Source organism: Onychostoma macrolepis, chromosome 15, assembly GCF_012432095.1.
Source record: "Onychostoma macrolepis isolate SWU-2019 chromosome 15, ASM1243209v1, whole genome shotgun sequence".
In the NCBI taxonomy this organism is placed as follows: Eukaryota; Metazoa; Chordata; class Actinopteri; order Cypriniformes; family Cyprinidae; genus Onychostoma; species Onychostoma macrolepis.
Genome location: NC_081169.1, coordinates 19,233,614 through 19,252,504, shown reverse-complemented (window position 1 = coordinate 19,252,504; position 18,891 = coordinate 19,233,614). Strand labels below are relative to the sequence as shown.

At 35.3% G+C, this 18,891-nt stretch overlaps 3 protein-coding genes across 5 annotated transcripts; all 3 read right to left on the bottom strand.

Moving 5' to 3' along the window:
* Positions 1-515: 515 nt before the first annotated feature.
* On the bottom strand, positions 516-4,742 carry zgc:113149 (uncharacterized protein LOC541363 homolog). 2 transcript variants are annotated; one of them, XM_058799105.1, is made up of 5 exons: positions 4,463-4,742; positions 3,292-3,520; positions 2,711-3,166; positions 2,556-2,606; positions 516-1,896 (listed from the first exon to the last, which is right to left on the bottom strand). In XM_058799105.1, the coding sequence occupies exons 2-5, from the start codon at positions 3,428-3,430 to the stop codon at positions 1,388-1,390; spliced, it is 1,155 nt and encodes a 384-aa protein (XP_058655088.1). In that variant the 5' UTR covers positions 3,431-3,520; positions 4,463-4,742; the 3' UTR covers positions 516-1,387. The 2 variants fall into 2 exon arrangements, with proteins under 2 accessions (XP_058655088.1, XP_058655087.1); XM_058799104.1 differs by having other exon boundaries at positions 4,459-4,741.
* Positions 4,743-4,948: 206 nt separating this feature from the next.
* On the bottom strand, positions 4,949-14,613 carry zgc:101731 (SNARE_SNAP25N and SNARE_SNAP23C domain-containing protein). 2 transcript variants are annotated; one of them, XM_058744343.1, is made up of 9 exons: positions 14,424-14,613; positions 11,062-11,138; positions 10,727-10,810; positions 10,020-10,061; positions 9,115-9,163; positions 8,097-8,208; positions 7,191-7,328; positions 6,554-6,698; positions 4,949-6,458 (listed from the first exon to the last, which is right to left on the bottom strand). In XM_058744343.1, the coding sequence occupies exons 3-9, from the start codon at positions 10,796-10,798 to the stop codon at positions 6,393-6,395; spliced, it is 624 nt and encodes a 207-aa protein (XP_058600326.1). In that variant the 5' UTR covers positions 10,799-10,810; positions 11,062-11,138; positions 14,424-14,613; the 3' UTR covers positions 4,949-6,392. The 2 variants fall into 2 exon arrangements, with proteins under 2 accessions (XP_058600326.1, XP_058600325.1); XM_058744342.1 differs by lacking the exon at positions 11,062-11,138.
* Positions 14,614-14,757: 144 nt separating this feature from the next.
* capns1b (calpain, small subunit 1 b) lies at positions 14,758-18,891 on the bottom strand. Its single transcript, XM_058744341.1, has 11 exons — positions 18,669-18,891; positions 18,212-18,268; positions 18,074-18,104; positions 17,796-17,888; positions 16,323-16,380; positions 16,171-16,235; positions 16,008-16,076; positions 15,816-15,894; positions 15,516-15,632; positions 15,336-15,394; positions 14,758-15,238 (listed from the first exon to the last, which is right to left on the bottom strand). The coding sequence occupies exons 2-11, from the start codon at positions 18,256-18,258 to the stop codon at positions 15,212-15,214; spliced, it is 645 nt and encodes a 214-aa protein (XP_058600324.1). The 5' UTR covers positions 18,259-18,268; positions 18,669-18,891; the 3' UTR covers positions 14,758-15,211.

The following is an 18,891-nucleotide window of genomic DNA, read 5'->3' as shown; positions in this document are numbered from 1 at the left end:
CGCAAATTCAAGAATAAACGTTGTCATAATCTCATAAGCAACTTAAACTCTTTTTTTCTCATCTGTTGACAAAACATTATATAAAGTAGATTATATAAATCTTTGTCTCTTCAAAAACTTTCATGAGTCCCATAAAATAAAAATTTGTCATGCACTGTTTAACCGTCACACTGTTGCGGCATTAACTAGCCTATGTTGTATAACAGTTGTATAAATGTTGATTGCTGCGCTATAGAACAGACATAAAATTAAATATGGTAGCCATAACCCTTTATCCTGATTTTCTGTCACACTTAAAAGATTAGTTCACAGGAAATTAATTGATGGACTGGAGTCGCGTGGATTATTGTGATGTTTTATCAACTATTTGGGCTCTCATTCTGACGGCACCCATTCACTGCAGAGGATCCACTGGTGAGCAAGTGATATAATGCTAAATTTCTCAAGGTCTGTTCCAATGAAGAAATATGGATGGAAACTGGGATGGCCTGAGGTTGAGAAAATAGTCAGCTAATTATCATTTCTGGGTAGATTATTCCTTTAATCTGAAGGAAGAAAAACAGTTCAAATAAAAATCAGTATTATTTCAAATAATATTTCAAATTATATGTTTTATTTCCATCCTTTACATTGGGTTTTAAAGCAGGAGACATTTTTTTTAACAGTGCGCTGACTTCATTTCTGGGAGATCAAACACAGGTCCATAGGAGCTACAGCTAAGATAATGTGCCTTCAATCAGAATTTAAAATCACATCTGGAGGAAAAATAAAACACAATAATGAGTCTTTGGAAATTCAAGTTAAGAGAAACAACTTAAAATAGATAATGCACCTGGCTAAAAGAACATTAACATTTACAGCAGGTCTGATAAACAACGCTTCAGCCAGAAACGGATTTAAAAGTTAAACAAGGAGAACCATCAGAATAACAAAGCTAAATAAAGAAAAATCAAATAATAATCAGATTACATAAATTAAAACCAGCCAATTTAATGGCCACTTTGCAATATGTTAAAAAGCACCACAAATATAATTATATTAAATTACCAGTTAATTATTAAATAATTTTTTGCCCATTTAAATTACCTCTAAAACAGCACGCAATTGGTCCAACAGTCTATGAGACCCAGCCATCTACTGAAAATATTCAGTCGGTACATACAAGGAACTCTACAAAGAACCTGTTTTAGATTCTAATGCTTCTTATTTTGGTTATTATGTTATAAATAGGGAAATCTTTTAGTCCTGTCAGCTCTGTAACTCTTAAAACATTTTCAAAGATTGCCATATACTCTAGTGTCACTATATCCTCAAGCTTATTGTATTTTCTTTGCTATCAGCATTCACTGTTTGTGTAACTTGCTCCCAAATGTAGCTGTTGATAGAGCTACGGATGTCCATTGACCTTGTCCTGCAGAAGAGTCAAGGCATTGGAGGAGAAGTCACGCAGGACGTGGAGTGTGTCACGCTGCAGTTGTAAGGTGTCGCGTGAAAACTGCTGCTGGGTGTGGACCAATCTCTGCACCGACTCCGCGAGCGACTCCAGTGAGCGAGACAACGACCCTATCAGCAGTGTGGTGGCCTGCTGTTCCTGCAGGCTGAGCGAGGCACTCTGGGATAAACGTTCCTGCAGACTGCGAGGCTCCACAGGAGCAGGTTGGGGAGGGAGCCGAGCGGGAGCAGGAGCAGGAGCGGAACGTGATGATGGGGCGGCCACTGCAGAAGGTGCTATAAATGTTGGGATACTGGCAGATGAGGGGCCGTTAAATGTTGTGTTGTGATTAGGTTTTTCTCGAACATGGCTCTTCTCAGCAATAGGATGGCTGAGGAATCCAGGAATACCAATAGGATTCTGGTTTGGCTGGCTTCTTGGTTCAATAAACTGCATGTTACTGCCTGGAAGGATAAGAAACATGTTAATTTTAGACATTAACATCATATTTGAAAGAGAACTTAGAGTTGTTTATTATATAAAATGGATACATAAAACATTATGGTCAGTTAACAATAAGAGAGTCTATAATGATGGACACAATAAGATTTTCAGTAAGATTAAATTTTCTAAAACTAAAAATGTCACTTTGTGTAATATATATATATATCAAGGTATACATCTACATACTTTGAGGTAAAAGTTGTTTTTTTCTTTTCAAATATATTTATGAAATAATTAAGTTAAGGAGTTTTTCAAATATTAAATTTTTTATAAATGTAAAAAGCAATAATCGAATAATCATCTATTGTCCCAAATACAATATTTCCAAATATTAATAAAAAAAAGTTAATGAAAAATAATTAAGTTAATCAGATATATAATGCAAATCTTTTATGCCTAACACAAAATAAAGATTATAGTATCACCACCCTGACAAAATTACATTTTCATTCAGAATTCATTAAAAACATGCTCATCATAAGGTGTATTTATGTCACCTAATGTATAAAGTGACTATATTTTTTAACAAGTTGATATAAATTGATTGAGATGAAAAAAAAAAAAAAAAAATGCCATTGACCCATTAAAAAAAAAAAAAAATCTCTGCATTATTTCTTACCTTCCTTTTCTGATGTTTCAGTCTGGACATCTATTTGAGGCACTGATGAATCTATCAATACAATAAAAGTAACACATTTATTACATTTTGAACATTCAAACACTCAGTAATGAATCACCTAACTAATTTAAACATTAAATAAAAATGGAACTCACTGCTGAACATCATGTGTGCAGGAAGATCTGTATCACTTTTGCCTGGGATACTAGTGTGAAAGGGAGGTGGCATTGGCAAACCAAACGAATGAGGCCTGCCATTTGCAATGTGTGAGAAGCTGTGCGGTATCTCAGAGAGACCTGGAATGTCCTCGTCTTCGTCATCCATTTGGTCATCATTTGCCAAACTGCTCACATTTTTGTTAGGGTTAGACATCTGAAGGATCTGGTGCACCATAGTTTCTATAGGCGACAGCTCTTGTGCGATTTGGGCGGCCGTGGCTCCCGATGCCCTCATGGCGGCCACCCTCCGCTTGGTGTCGCATTTGAGGTCTGCCCATTTCTTAATGACTTCAATAATTTCTCGATGACACTCACTGACCTCATTGATACGTGCCGTCACATCCGCCCAAGTGCGGTTTTTCAGATCCTTCGAAATGCCTCGGTTGAACTTTCCTGTTAAAATCATAAGTTCATTTAACTATTATCCCTCACATATGCAAAGCATAATTTACATACTTTCAGAGCGCCTTCAGATAGTATCAAATTTTGTGATATGAAAATAAAAAGATTTGACTTACCAACTAGAATATGGCGCTTTTTCTGCACCTCACTGAGCAGCAGTTCAACCTCCTGGAATGTGAAACGTGACTTTCTTTTCTTGAAGCGCATCAAAGCACCTCCTGGCCCTCTGTAAGGGTATGGCATGAATTCCGACATCCTTCTTCCTCCACTCTTCAAAACTAATCACAACCAAATCAAACAGGGCTTCTAGACTTCATCCATCAGAAGGCTTGATGAATTATAGGGCTGAAATAATAAAATCAAAATTGAAATTTATCCAGAAGCTTTCAGCATCATTTAACCAATCCATTCTCTACAACCTACCTAGCAAAGAAGAAAACGAATGTGACGTACTAATTCAATACAACTAACCTGTTCTTACTTCCTCACACACCGACAAAACATCTTAATATTTAGCTTCTTAATGTGGAGTTAAAATATTCATTTTATTTAAATAATCTATATATTTTAATATTTTCTTTTAATTATACATGTATATTATACATATATAAAATTAGCATTGTATACATGTTTTATATATATATATATATATATATATATATATATATATATATATATATATATATATATATATATATATTGTGTTGTACAATAAACTTACTGTCCCTCTGATTTATTATGGTCATGTGATGAATGTTACCTCTGTTCTGCGCTTTAAAAGGACAGAACAGGCACAGACAGAGATTATTTGGGCAAAGCACAGAATCATATTTTTCTAGGATCCTTTTACTTTAAATTAACTGTTACAACTAATTGCGGCGTGATCTCACACCGCCTCGCCGGTGTGCCCATATGCTTCCTGCTTCTTTGTTGTTTTCCTGCCTAATCGTCAGAGAGCAATAGGAACATAGAGAATCGAGCGAACGCCATCACGGACTTACATCTCGAGCGTTCCAATCTGCCATTTCTCAAGAATCTCGCGCACAGTATTCAATCGAACGCGTAAAAATAGATTCAGATCTCGTAATAAGCGAATATTCCACCAGGAAACGCAAACAGATTTCTATTTTGTTTGTCGTTAGCCTGCCGTAGAATAATGGACTACGCACGTATTTCGTAGACGCATTTACGAACGAATTTGGAGTCAAATAGAAACTGCGTACATCGGAACGGCGATAAACTTTATTGCTATTGATATTAGTGATAGATTGAGTGGTAATTACCTACAGTGCGGCCGAATGTGTCCTAGGATTTGTCGGCGTAGTCTTGCCCGATAAACTTCGTAGGCAGTGATCCCCTGCGTCGCGCAGACTCAGCTCTACGTGTTTTTCCCCCTCCACAACGATAGTTCGCCAACATTCTATAGTAATCCTTCCCTATGCCTGTGTGGAGGCAGTTCTAACGATACATGCAAGCCCTGTGGCCCAGTATAAGCATGGAAATGTTCAACTTGCAATTAAATAAAAGTACATTTCAGCCGCCTTTTATTCACACACACAAGTTAAATATATCGCGTAAAATATTTGTGGATTTTGTACGCGTTTTTTTCCCAGTCTAAATGGCTATTTTGTGGTGTTTGGAAACTTTTAAAGCTATAGTCCCAATAATTATAATAATAATAATTTAAAAAAAAAAATTTTTTTTAAAGTGATTTCCTGATCTGAAATTTATAAAAATTTAAAAGACATGGACATTTAAAAAATGCGTATATTTTTTCTGGTTGTACTCAGCTGTAAAATATTCGGATAGATGTGTTATAAGCTAAATATTACTATTTTAGAGTGCAATCTCTGTTAAAATTTATATTATTTAAAAGATACATGATTTCCTGTTCACGTCATGGAAATAATTCGATCAAAAGATCTGCGCCCTGTGTGTAATTTATAAAAACTGTATTTAAACAGTTGCTATACTTCAAAGATTTGTGCTATACTTTATACATTATGTTTACCAAGAGAATTTGTAAGCAACTAACATTATAAAATGGTTAAAATAAAACCGTTAACGACACAAACACAAGGGGATATTCCTCATAGTAGGTTAACAAATGCTGGAATTAATTTAGGCCTTTACACTGAAGTAGAAACATTGGATTGTGTTGCATCTCTTGTTCTGTGGACCCCAGGTCTTATTCAGTTCAATTTTATCTTCTTGAGTAGCATGTGAATATTTAAAGCAGAGGTTTGGGCGGCAGCAAAATGAAGTTGAATGTTTGAGTATCCGTTGAATGTTCACCATCATTTACAGTTTTGTAATGATGTGGCCATGCAACAAAACGCCACCATTTTGAGGTTCTCTGTCTCAGACGTGGGGAGTGGCATTGTAATTGTCTGTGGCACCCGCTAGGTGGGTGTAGTGAGTTCCTCAAATATGCGTGCATGAGTCTGCAAAAAATAAAAAAATAACCTACGTTAAGATTTGTCTCAGGGCTTAAAGGGACAGTTCACCTCAAAATTAAAACAGTAATTTATTCATCTTCATGCTTTTTCAACTCACAGTTGGCTGACCTTGTTTTAGTTAGGAGAATGCCCCACACTGAGTAACCTTCAGTTTTATTGTATATATTAAAAAAGACTGAATCAAAGTGAATGGTGACTAGGTTGCCAGCTCCACAGAAAAAAAGTCATAGATTTGAAATAAAATAAAGATTATTTGAAGAACCTGCAAGTGGTATAGGCCTAACAGAAAATAATAATAATTTGTCCATCATGAAAACAAACCCTTGAACTTTTAAACTTGATTTATTTTTATTTTAAAAAAAAATAGCTACTCAAAGTAGACAAAGAAATTACATTTACCAATACAACTTTAAGACACTGGTTTGTCTGAATAGTGAGCTGTTATAAGCCACGAAAAGTGTTCTGCAGGCTTAAAAAACGAAGATAGCAGTCTAAAATATGTTTTGTTATAGCCTGTACAAAACATGCTTAAATTACAATTATAGCACAGACTAGAGATAGCATATTAACATTCATTCAATTTTTGTTGAAGAGCTGTTGTTGGAACATAATATTAATAACGTACTGTCATGTCAGTAGGCAATAATCCAAGTTCTGTAAATAGTCATTTAAAAGATAAACCACTTAATTTGTATCAATATGTGCACACATTTTCCTACAGAAGACTGTAAACGTTTCACAAAGGAAAATCCCATATTTTATCTTGATATTAGCTTTGTGGCCCTCTGATTGGCCTCACTGATGCGGGATTCATTGACCATGGCCTGCAAAAAAAACAACAATAAAAGAATGGTTAATATTAAAAGGTTCAGCTGCTCTTTGTAGAACAGATGTTTCTGAACCCCTTCCAAACACTGACCTTGCTCTGAATGCGATCAACCTGGACGTTCTGAGTGTCGATTTCATTGCCCATGTCAAGTGCCATGCTTCTGAGGTTGCCAAGGATACTGCCGACCTGTGTCAAGTTTTCCTCCATTTCATCCTCCCTTGCATCGTTTGTCACTCTATCAAAGAGAAACGATTGTTAATACACTGTTCAAAAGTTTGGTGACGCTAAGATTTTCTAAATGCTTTGAAAGAACTTTCTTTTGCTCACCAAGGCTGCAACTATTTGAACAAAAATACAGTCATGTTGTGAAATATCACAAATTAAAACAACTTTTTCTATTTTATTATTATTTATGTAATTAATTCCTGTGATAGCAAAGCTGAATTCTTAGGAGCCATTAGCAGAATTCAGGGTCATATAGAACCTTAGAACCTTCATTCTATATGTTCAAAAACAAATGGAAACTGATATATTCTGTGATGAATGTAAGGTTCAAAAGAACAGCCTTTATTTGATCTATTAGTTTGCAACATAATAAATGTATTTACTGTCACATGGTCAATAAATGCATACTTGCTAAAGGTATTTTTCTTTATTTATTTTCAATCTGAGTGACTAGTCTGAAATGGTAGAGAATTTATGGACGAGAAGCCAAAAGTTCTGGCACCTTCTAATATATCCACCGCTCATGGTCATCTTCTCCCTCTCATCCACGACTCTGGAAGAGGGCTGGCTAGACACCACCCCATCTTGATTATTACCCCAAACCTTCTTATATGCCCCACTTGCTTCAAAGTCCTTTAGTCTGAGAGAAGCCATATGATAAAGACAAAGTTGACAAGATTAGTCATACCAGTTGTTAATACTAAAACTGTGACATTTAGGCTGTAACTGCCTAAATTGTTTGAGGGGTATTCAACGCTGACTCTGAAGACACAGGTAGTTGGTGTTGCATCTGTTTTGAATGGACCACACAAAAATCACAGTACATATTATTTGGTTGGAGTTTGTCTGACAATAGTTATGTAATTTAAGTCATGAGTTACATTATTTTGATGTTAAAAACCAGTGAGGGTGCAGCATAATTTTGACATTTAAAATTTTAGAAGGTATTGTTCCTTTCAAAACACTTCTTATATATATATATATATATATATATGCTACCAGTCAGTTTTGGAATAATTAAGATTTTTTTAAATAATTTTGAAAGAAGTCTCTTAAGCTCACCAAGACTGCCTTTATTTGATCAAAAATACAGTAAAACAATCATATTGTGAAAGGTTATTACAATTTAAAATAACTGTTTTCTATTTTGATATATTTTTAAATATATCAAAAAGCTGAATTTTCCGCATCCATTACTCCAGTCTTCAGTGTCACATGATCCTTCGGAAATCATTCTAATATGTTGAATCTTAATTATTCCAAACTAATATATATATATATATATAGCAAAAAGACAATACATCCAACCATTTTCCTGTGATTTCTTGAGTTCACACAAGCAATAACTGGCACAAAATGAGTTTTCATGCAAGCAACTAGAAGCCAAGCCCCTCCAAACATCACATACTTATCACAGGAGCACAGACCGCAGCATTTGCCAAGATCTGTTAGGTTTTTCTCAGCTTCCCTCATGTCCTGGTTGATGTGGTCCAGCCCTTCCTCAATCCGCTCAAGCTGCTCTGGATGACGGAAGGTGGGATCACAGAGTACGGAGTTTCAGAGGTTAAAGTATGGAGACGAGATAAAAAAAAAAGAAAAAAAAAGAAAGCACAAGAAGCGCCACACGCCCATAAGCGACTAAACATCAATGGTAGCTCTAGCTCCAAATGACAAGCGAAATGGACAGATATGAACTAAAAAATGTTATTAATATCTTTCAAACACTGCATTTGTTGTGTGAGCACAAGTTGCATAACATTTATCTTCATTTCAAATGTTTACATGGAGTCCTGCATGAACCTCTGCTCACAAAACAGCTAAAAAAGACTAACATGTAGCAACATCACAGCAGGACAGGTTATCAGTGGGACAGAGGCATGGGCAGAGAGGTGACATCATGACCGCCAAGCAGCCATGGCTCAGGTGTCTGGGAGGAGACCTACTTTGTACATGGCCAGATGCACAGACCGCAACACCTGGCCATGTCAGTGAGATTTTTCTCAGCCTCCTTCATGTCCTTGTTGATCTGATCCAGGCCCTCTTCTATGCGGTCCAGTTGTTCTGCCCATGCAAGGGAGATGGGGAAAGGCATGGGAGGCAGGGGAAGGGGAAATGAAAGGGGAAATATGCAAGCATGCACACAAAAACACACAAAGGGTACATATTTCCATATGTACAGAATCATATATGGCTGTATTTATATGTCGTACTGAAAGGACAAGTAAATAAAAGATGAAGAACACACGGTCTGTACTCCCACATCTTGTGCATATTCTGTATCATTAGCATAAAGATAATAGCTACCTGTCATACAGATGCAACAGGATAAATGAACAACTAATCATGCATTTTAAAGTAATTAGTTGATTGTTTAGCTGCTGTACGTTTTCTCTCTATTTATACAGTGTATGACGATAATTCATTACCTCCCTGCTCGTCCAGCATTACAAGTGTCCTGATCCCTGAATCTTTACTCTGTTGAAGAATTAAAAATAATTCAGTATGAGTGCACATTAAAATAGACAATTTATGAATTTTCTTGCAGCTGAATGAAAGAAAAAAAACAAAAACAAACATGAAATGAAAGTTTGTGTCCTGAGGCCAATTTAAGAGAAGGGCTGCTCAACAATAAATAATAAAATCACATGATCACATTTATTTTACATTATGTTTTATGGAGGAATTAAAAGTTTTTTTTTTTGTTTTTTTTTTGATTGTTTGAACATCGGGGTACAAAACTTTGAGACAACTAATGAATTTAGCATTTGTCCTAAACACAGATCAAAATTATATTATCAGCACAACAATTTGAAATATCGCAGAATCATAATATTTTTCTAATTTCTTCTCTTTGATTAAGATTCTATAATAGTTACTGTTTTGAATTCATATTTTAATATTTTCTGCTTTTGTTTTAATTTTAGTTACAGTTTTAACAATTTTTTGTAATTTATATTAGTTTTTGGGTTTTGTAAATATGTCTACATGTTTATTTAATTCATAATTCGGTTTTAGGTTTAGTTATTTTTGTGAATAAAAAACAAGAAATGCTGCCTTGGTAACTAGCTAAAATAAGTTTGTATTTTATTTTAAGTAACAAAAATGGTTGTTTTATGGTTCTAGTTTTAGCTAACTAGAATCTTTTTGGGGTTTTTTTTGGTTTATTTCCTGGTTTAAATTAGATCCCAGGTTTTCATTGTGGGCTCAGGCTCAGTCTGTCCCATGAGATACACACTTATTGACATCACTAACAACTGTTCAACAACACAGGACAAGATAATTGCAATTATTAAACATATTATACATGCTGTTATGAATAATGATCACTCACCTCCTCCAACAGAAGCTTCATGTTTCTAGTGATCTCAAGGGACTGTCGGAGGCAAAAATTCAAAACACAACAGTGACAAAAGAATACATTTAAAACTCAGTATAAAACATAGCTATTGATTAAAGTGAAAATTACCACAGAGGACCTCAGTATTTTAATATCACTGTAATATTGTTTCTAGGCCGTTTGTTTTGTATACTGTATTGATTTTTTTTTTAATTAGCAGAAAACAACAATATAGCCCCACAGGTAGAATTACAAAACATCAAACCATTCTTTCATGTGCGGATATTTCTTTACTTGGTGAGTAGCTGTGTAATAAGCGCTCTGCGTCAGGGTGCAGATCACCCTGCCGGGGTTTATTTTGCGATAAAGACCGATGGACTGTACATTATCCATTACATAACACCCAGTGGAAAATCTGGCAATGAATAATGGCTTCATTTACTATTTACTTGACTTCGTCACAGTGGGAATCATAATAATACTACAGGTGCATACATAATGTGTTTAGCATCATCATCCTGGTTGCTATATGTACCATGGGAATAACTGAGAATGGAAAATGTTTGATGTCATCACTGTAGGCCTGTTGATTAGCAGTCTCATCAAAACAGGATAGAAAAACACCATCGGCTGAAGACCCACGCAAATCAATGCAAATCAATGTTGAACTTTGCTACTTTGGTGATTGTTAGCGGCATTACCTCATCTGTCACCTGATTGGCCCTCTTCTGCAGCTCCTCTACTTCAGATCTCATGGTGGAGTCGGCAGCCATCCTAGCTGAGAACTGCAGCAGGGGGGAGGACAGGTCGAGGGACGCGGTTATTCTTAGAGCAAAGGCTTTATAAGCTCAGCATGCCTCAGATTGACAGCAATAATTGGTCTGGTACAACGGAGGAGAAACGGCACAGCTGATGTGTTGCATAAAATCAGACCCCCTCGTGCAAGACCAAAACCATCATTTATTAATTGCTAGGTGCATCTCAGAATCAACATGCATCCTGAACATAGGCTGGAAAATTATATATCTCCACAAACCTTAACACGTCCTTGAGCTTACAGTGTTTAGAGGGTGTGTTTAAGTTGTCACAATGTCTTGCACCTTTATTTCGTGACTAAAGAAAAACAGCAGCAGGCATTTGAAACAAAGCAATGAGACTAGTTAATTATTCTGCATCCTTTGAGGCATCTTTATGATACATGAGAAAAGGCAAATAATCTGAATTACGAACATGATGTATAATGGAAATGATATTAATATATTTTGAATTAGAGGAACATTTCACTCAAAAATTTGAATTTGCTGAAATGTTTCAGATCATCTGAGATGTAGATGAGTGAGTTTGTTCATCGGAACAGATTTGGAGAAGTTCAGCATTACATCACTTGCTCACCAGTGGATCCTCTGCAGTGAATGGGTGCCGTCAGAACAAAAGCTCATAAAATCTCTGGGCCATCAGTTAACATCTTGTAAAGTGAAAAGCTGCATGTTCCTAAGAAAAATCCGTCAAGATCTTTTAAATTTCAAACCCTTGCTTTCGACTAAAATACGAGTCCTCTATCCATAATATTGCTTTCTCCATTGAAAAAATAAAAAAATAAAAAATAAAAAAACACAGAAAATGGTCCAAACCAGTTCTAAACGTTCTTATTTGTTGGTGGATTTTGATGTGAAAGGGAAAGAGAGGATGGACTTTTTCACTCGAAGAATTCATTATTACGGATTATGGACTGGTATTTTGGCCAGAAGCAATGGTTTAAAGTTAAATTGAACTTTAACGATGAACTACACTGTAAAAACCAGCTTCAGCAGATTTTTGAGTTTGCTCAACTTATTTTTGTGGGAGATTCTCAAATTTTTGTTGTATAAACTTAAAACGACAAGTTGAGAAAACTCAAAAAACTGCTGAAGCTGGTTGCCTAAAAATTTTAAGTTGGCTCAACTTTTTTGTTACAGTGTAGTTTCTTATAAATGTGCAGATTTTTACTTCACAAGATGTTAATTGAAGGAGTGGAGATTTATGGATTACTTGTGGATTATTGTGATGTTTTTATCAGCCATTTGGGCTCTCATTCTGACGGCACCCATTCACTGCAGAGAATGCATTGGTGAAGAAGCAAACTCATCTAGGCTACATCTTGGATGGCCTGAAGGTAAGTAAATTTTCAGCAATTTTAAAATTTTGGGTGAACTATTCCTTTAAAAGTACAATTGTTCCACATCAACACAATCACTTTCCCTTTAATTCCATATTGATTTTAAAAAGTTGTATGATGTTTATGTTTTTAAGGTCATCATATTCCACTCTGAACAACTAAGACACACCACAATACCAGACCCATACCTTTTTTCAAGGAAACTGATATTCTGCCTATGTGGGTAGTTTTAAGTAGTACATTCTAAATGTATTTATAGTCTTTTGATTTTAAATTTATATCAGCAGTACATAAAATCACCCTAAATGCCACTCCACACAAACCTTGTTATTTTAATTAGTTTTAATTATATTAAGGGTCACACTTTATATTAGGTGGCCTTAACTACTATGTACTTACATCAAAAAATAAGTACAATGTACGTATTGTGTTCATACTGTATTGCAAAACACTATTGCTGCTATTGAGGTGGGATACAGGTGAGGTTAGGGACAGGTTTGGTGGTATGGGTCGGTTTAAGGGTGGGTTAAGGTGTAAGGGATGGGTCAACAGTGTAATTATAAATGTAATTACAGAAATTAATTACAGATGTAATTACATATAGGTATTTTTAAAAATATAAGTACAATGTAAAAACATGTATGTACACAATAAGTGCATTGTACCAAATTATTAATTTAAAATGTAAGTACATAGTAGTTAAGGCCACTCAATTTGATTGTAATCTTTTATGCATTTATAATTTGAAAGCAAACAAACAACACTGTTTAGAAAAGGGACATCATACCTTTCAGAAAATATAATTTGCATCTTAATTTGGCAATGAAAACGTATTTAACAGTAATGTATATGTCCACGACAGGGTGGACATATCTTATGGTTTATGCTTTGAATAATGACCCATAATTATCTAAAAAAAATGTGTGGGAGCTCAGCTAAAATGTTTCTATAGTACTTGAGTGTCTACTGTTTATATGACATGACATAAAGCGAAAGAGAAATTAAAACCAAAATGTTTGAGTATTGTGAGGGTTGAAAGGCACTCTATGGTGATATTGACCCCTATATAATAACAAGAATTGGTGGGCTCTCACCTTTACCAGATCACTAATTAGAGTACTGCTTGTGGTTCAGGACTAGAGGGGTTATGTCAATATCACCATTAAAACAAATGTAAAAGTTCATAGGTTCATTATTATTTTTTAGACTGCAAATTACTATGAAATGCAGTAACAGTTTCTGAAACAGTTTGTTTCAATCAGGTAAGAAACAAATGGCATTAAACCCAGGAACTTTGGGTAAACCACTGAAATGGTTAATGTACACAAATTGTCAGTGAAGACCTTTTGATTAGATTGGAGTTAGAAGCATTAGCCTAAATTGAGTGGAATTTATTATGCACCAAGTTATGATGGGCTTTATTAACTTTAAATTTTTATTTTCATGTTTTTTTAATATTGATTAGTCTACAAGCCATTTAATGTTATTTGATTTGATCTGCATTATACCAAGAAGGCAGAACAAATCTTGACTGATCATCAACATTTAATACCTGAACATTTCAAACGAGTCCCTCGAAAAGGGAAAGATTTATTCATCTTAGTGCATTTCCTGGGGCATAGCGCCTTGCTGTATAATTTATTGGACTGGTTTGCCTGTGGGTTTTAAACCACAGGTGGACATGGACTTAATGAGAAGATTTCATTTGTTCATTGATGAGAGCCCGCTGTCCAAACACAACGGACAGACTAAATCAAAGCAGAAAATAAATTTGCTTGTAAATCCAACCTTTTAAAAGCAAGTTTTGACCTCACGAGCTGTAATAACACTGAATAATAATAATAATCTCACGAAACAAAACATTTGATTTACATCTTCTTATACTATAATGTCATATACATTATGTATTTATATAATAAATTTCATTTTAAGTTATAAAGCTGTATATTACATATGGGTTTTTTGGAAACTCTCTGATGAGTAACCTATGTTATTATTTGCCTTCGCATCTATATTACATGAATAAAAATCTCTCAAAACATTTCTGCAATCATATCAGAATAAACTACAGAAGTGATGAAAAAATAACCTGAAAACAAATTGCATCCCAACGCAACATTAAAGCCCAGCATTAACAGACGCCATATTCTCTGATATAGCCTACTTTTCAGTAAGTTAGGTTACAAAAATGACCTAAAGTTTATTTTTCAACGAGATATTCATAAAAATTATAAACAACTTACTGAATGACAGCAGGTACACGCTTACTTTCCCTGAGGATGGCGCAAAGACAAAGCCGTTTTGTTCAAAAGCAGTTTCGCGCTCAACACCTGTGTTTGCTCATCGATCTGATTTCACTTCATCTACTCCGCGCGAGCAAGCAGTTGTCTTCATCACAGGTAACTCGGAGGCCACGCCTCTTCGTGAAGCCGATTGGTTATTGTTATATTCATTATCTTGCGCTGGGGATTTTAATTGGCTGTTGTGAGTGCCAGTCATTTTCTGCATCAGCTGATGCGGGTGACTTGTGTTGCTCAGAGCAACCGGTGTTTGCACATGTAATGAGAGGAGATCTGCTTTGTATGTCCAAAACAAATAACGTTTATTTGAGCATCAGCACAATAACTCCGCAAAACCGACAGCTGACTCATTCTCAGTGATTAAATAATATGGCTCTGGAATGTACTTAATAGCTATTATGTATTCTAAAACTATTCTATTCTGAACATGGTTTTTAAACTTTGGTTGAATGCTCTTTGTAAATGATAAAACCATGGAATAAATGAAAAGGGCACAATGGCATGGAATAAAATATGGAAATATGGCATAAACTGAACCTCTACAGATGCAAACAAGTGTTGCAACAAAGCTGCCACCTAGTGTAAAGGCACAGTATGATCATGCTGTCATAGCGAACAATGAAACAAATAATTATGTCAGTTATTAAAACAAAGACATTTGACAATGACAGGCCACAAAGAGGAACTGACAAAAGAATATAATCAAGATGGCGAAGGATATTCTTTTATATTCAGGAGTACATTGTCAGCTGCAACCACTGTGAACAAAAAAAAAACAAAAGAGAGAGTTATATAGGAGCTAATTTAGGAGATATTGTTTCTTTGTGGTCTTAAATTATAGTTCACATACAGTACCTCTTGAATGTCGACTTTAATGGTGCCATTGTTGTCTTTATCAAGTGTCTTGAAGGCACCTGAAAAAAATAAATAAATAATAATAAAAAAAAACATTAGCGAGGCAATTCATGCTGAAATTAAAAATATAATGAGTCTGTGATTAAAGAAGCAAGATGGCAAAACAATCTGTCAACATACGACACATAGCATCCAGGCGCACAAGACAACCGATGTAATTGTCAAAGTCCATGTTGCCCTTTTCATCACTATATCGCCTGACGATCAACTGGAAAAGCTGGTCATTGAGTGGGAACCCTAAAGGAGGAATGGGAAATTACGAATTAGACCCAACAAACTATATTCTATTCCTATCTTATTGGCTGACTGAAAATAATGACTGGTATATATACTAGTATTTTTCCACAATACTGAAAACACACACACAAACACACGCACACACACGTGCACAACCATTTCAGTACTGACAACACTACTCACCTGCTGCTTTAAAAGCTCCAGGTAACTCATCGGACCCAATCACACCAGAGCGATCAGCATCAAAATTCTTGTAAATGCCCTGGATTAAACAAAAACAGGTTGTAAACTCATTAAAATCTTGATATTCATGATAGTTAGTTGAGACAAAATAGTCCCCCAGTATAAAAAGTATAAAATTAACAATGTTTGTACCTGCCACCTCTTGATGTTATTCCAAAGATACTTGAATTCTTCAAATCCCAGTTTTCCAGTACTGTCACTCTGAGAGCAGATAGTTAAGGCAAAACCAACATACAGTATTAATAAAATGTAATATTCAGCCTCTTTCCGTTAACATGATTATATTGAAGGATACATCCATCACTGCCACCATGCTTCTGCAGGACTCCACAGTGAAACCATCTGTCTTCAGATCACCATCTAGAGGTGAAAGCCAGGAATCATCTTATTAGCATCTTTTACATTAATGACTCATTTGTGTCATAAATATATGTTGAAGAAACTCACGTTTGGAAATAATCTTGTTAAGGATGCTCATCAGTTCATTAGGGCTCACCTCCATGTCCTATTACAAGAGGAAATGAATGAAAAAAGTCAGAATGGCTCGTCTTTCAGGTTTAAAGCAATCTAATTTTTAAAATAATTTTTAGAGACTAGCAATGTCTAAAACACTGAGACAGGACATGGACATGCATATAAAATATGTACTTTATAACAGTAGTTCTCAAACCAGAGAGTAAGGGGATGGGATGATTTAAAAAAATAAATAAATAAAATACATTTATTAATTTATCAGATGTTTACAAATGATGAACAAAAGCTATTTATCATAAGGAAACAATAACATGAGAAGTGATACAGCAATACAAAGTTTCATTCTACATACCAGAAACACTGAATGTTTTTTTCATAATTGTAATTAAATTAATTTAATAAATGAATTAAAACATAAACAAAAGGCTGAATGCACACACAAAAATATCAAGATGTAAAATATGCATTTCCCCATATCTAAATGTGGAATATTATAGAATCACAAACTGATTTGTTTAATTTAATATATCAATTAATAAAATTTGAAAACAAACTGTGTTGTCATCATAATGGTACAGTTTGGACCTTTGTGTCAAAAAGCTTGAGAACCACTGTTTTATATTACGGTGCAAACCATTGTGTGACAGGAAAAATCACTTACACGATCCCTCTAATACTAATCATGTTTTGACAGTAATTTTCCACTAGCATAAAAAGGAAAGAGTGCTCTCTTTAACTTTAAAGAGCACTCCAGCATCTAATGAATCCAATACTCCAGTAAAGCAGGCATCCACGCCCCTCTATGACTCAACACAAACCAAACCCATCGGGACAGTCTACTTCACAATAGCAGGAATGTGAAAAAGAGGAAGATCCAGTCATACTTCTTGCCCCTGGACTAGTTTTGCATGGTATAACCACACCCGTTTTGTCTGTTTGAAGATCAGTAACTCTGAATAACATAAACAAGCCTGTAACACGGCAATAGACTTTTCTGAAAACAGAGAGAAAGCCTTGCTGGGTGGAGCGAAGCAATGGAATGTAGGCAATGCCTGTGGAAGTTGTGGAAGTTTCTGGGTTGAAACCAGAACATGTGATGAAAGTGTTGGGAGTATCTGATTTGTAAAACTGTAGTCAGACTCAAATACCTTGATAGACCTTTGTATGCAGGTGATGGGATCATTAGAGGTACGGGAGAGTATGACCCGGATCATTGAAAAGAATATTTACTCTCCCAAAAACAAGAGAATGATGAACATAGAAACTTCCTAAATGTAAATTAGGCTCCTTTTTTTAAATTTTTTTTTTATTAATGTTTGAAGTAAATTAGGCTCCTGACTGAACTCAGCCTGTTTAAACTGCATCAGACGCTGCAATAAAATGGAAATTAAAAACAACATTGGAAAGAACAGATAAAAGGTCTGCGGCCATGGCAGATATACTCACATCCCCTGCAAGTTGTTGAAACACCCTGCGAAACTGCCTTTCTTCATCGGTTTCATTTGGGTTTGCGTATGCAAGTGGTCTTTTAGGAGGAGGCTAGAAGAGCAGACAAGTTAAGTACTGTGAGTGAAAAGTGCATTAAACTTTTTCTAGGTAAGAAATCAATGGACCACTATATTTCACTTCCTGAATACACCAAAGTGCTTAATGTCATTGCACAACCATTCAACACAAGGAAAAATAATAAATAAACAAATAAATATAGGAATATGCAAACTTACAGGATCAGAGGGAATAAACTGGTCGACGTTGCTGTTAAGCATAGAAAATGAAATAAATATATATATATCATCACTGATGAATTGTTGAAAATGTATTTGTTTTTCTTTGGACAAGCAGTAGTGAGAGTACAGGCTTACCTGACAACATCTATGAACCCTTTAATAAGTTTGTTGGCCAAAAACATCTTGAGAACTCTAAACAAAATGATTAGACACATGATTATGCAATATTTTTTATGTTTGTAGTTAATTTACTGCACTAGATATACACAGACCAATAGCTGTGACAGTCAGCTCACTACAAAACTCCTTTATCATTACCTAGTAGTTAAAAACAGTAAAAAAATAAAGGTATTTACCTGTGGTTACCATGGTTTTTTCACTGAATAAACAAACCATTTCCTGCATTATGACTGTCAGCACGCTACAGGCCTAAGTTAAGTTATTTGAGTTTATATGAAAACTGTTGTCTTGGTTTAAATACTGTAAAATCTAATTTAAAGTTACAGTTTAGCAGGCCGCTGTGGTTTAATCCTGACGCACATCAGGAATGGGCAATGTTTTCAAAATAAACTACGTTTAAATGAGAACTTACCGGAACAAAGACGCTGAATAGGTCCAGAGGAAAGGTACAGAGGGAAAAAAAGACCGGCTGCTGAGGTAAAGATAAAAGTAGAAGCAGCAGTTTCCTAAAGGCGATCTGTTCTTTATGGATAGAGCAGCTCTACACACCCAGATCACTGATTTGTCAAACTCTGGGTCCTAAAACCAGCCAGTCAAGTTTCACGACAACACTGCAGAGGTTTTGCGTCAAGACG

Coding starts and splice junctions, on each gene's coding strand:
- capns1b (XM_058744341.1), bottom strand. CDS start 18,258: ATGTTTTTGGCCAACAAACTTATTAAAGGGTTCATAGATGTTGTCAG. Junction 15,633..15,815: donor TGGAGCTTTTAAAGCAGCAG/GTGAGTAGTGTT, acceptor TTCCTCCTTTAG/GGTTCCCACTCAATGACCAG. Junction 15,239..15,335: donor TTAAAGTCGACATTCAAGAG/GTACTGTATGTG, acceptor TTTTGTTCACAG/TGGTTGCAGCTGACAATGTA.
- zgc:101731 (XM_058744343.1), bottom strand. CDS start 10,798: ATGGCTGCCGACTCCACCATGAGATCTGAAGTAGAGGAGCTGCAGAAG. Junction 8,209..9,114: donor AATGCTGGACGAGCAGGGAG/GTAATGAATTAT, acceptor TCCGTCATCCAG/AGCAGCTTGAGCGGATTGAG. Junction 6,699..7,190: donor AGCGGTGGATATATTAGAAG/GTGCCAGAACTT, acceptor TCTCTTTGATAG/AGTGACAAACGATGCAAGGG.
- zgc:113149 (XM_058799105.1), bottom strand. CDS start 3,430: ATGTCGGAATTCATGCCATACCCTTACAGAGGGCCAGGAGGTGCTTTG. Junction 3,167..3,291: donor AAAGCGCCATATTCTAGTTG/GTAAGTCAAATC, acceptor TGATTTTAACAG/GAAAGTTCAACCGAGGCATT. Junction 2,607..2,710: donor TGCACACATGATGTTCAGCA/GTGAGTTCCATT, acceptor TTGTATTGATAG/ATTCATCAGTGCCTCAAATA.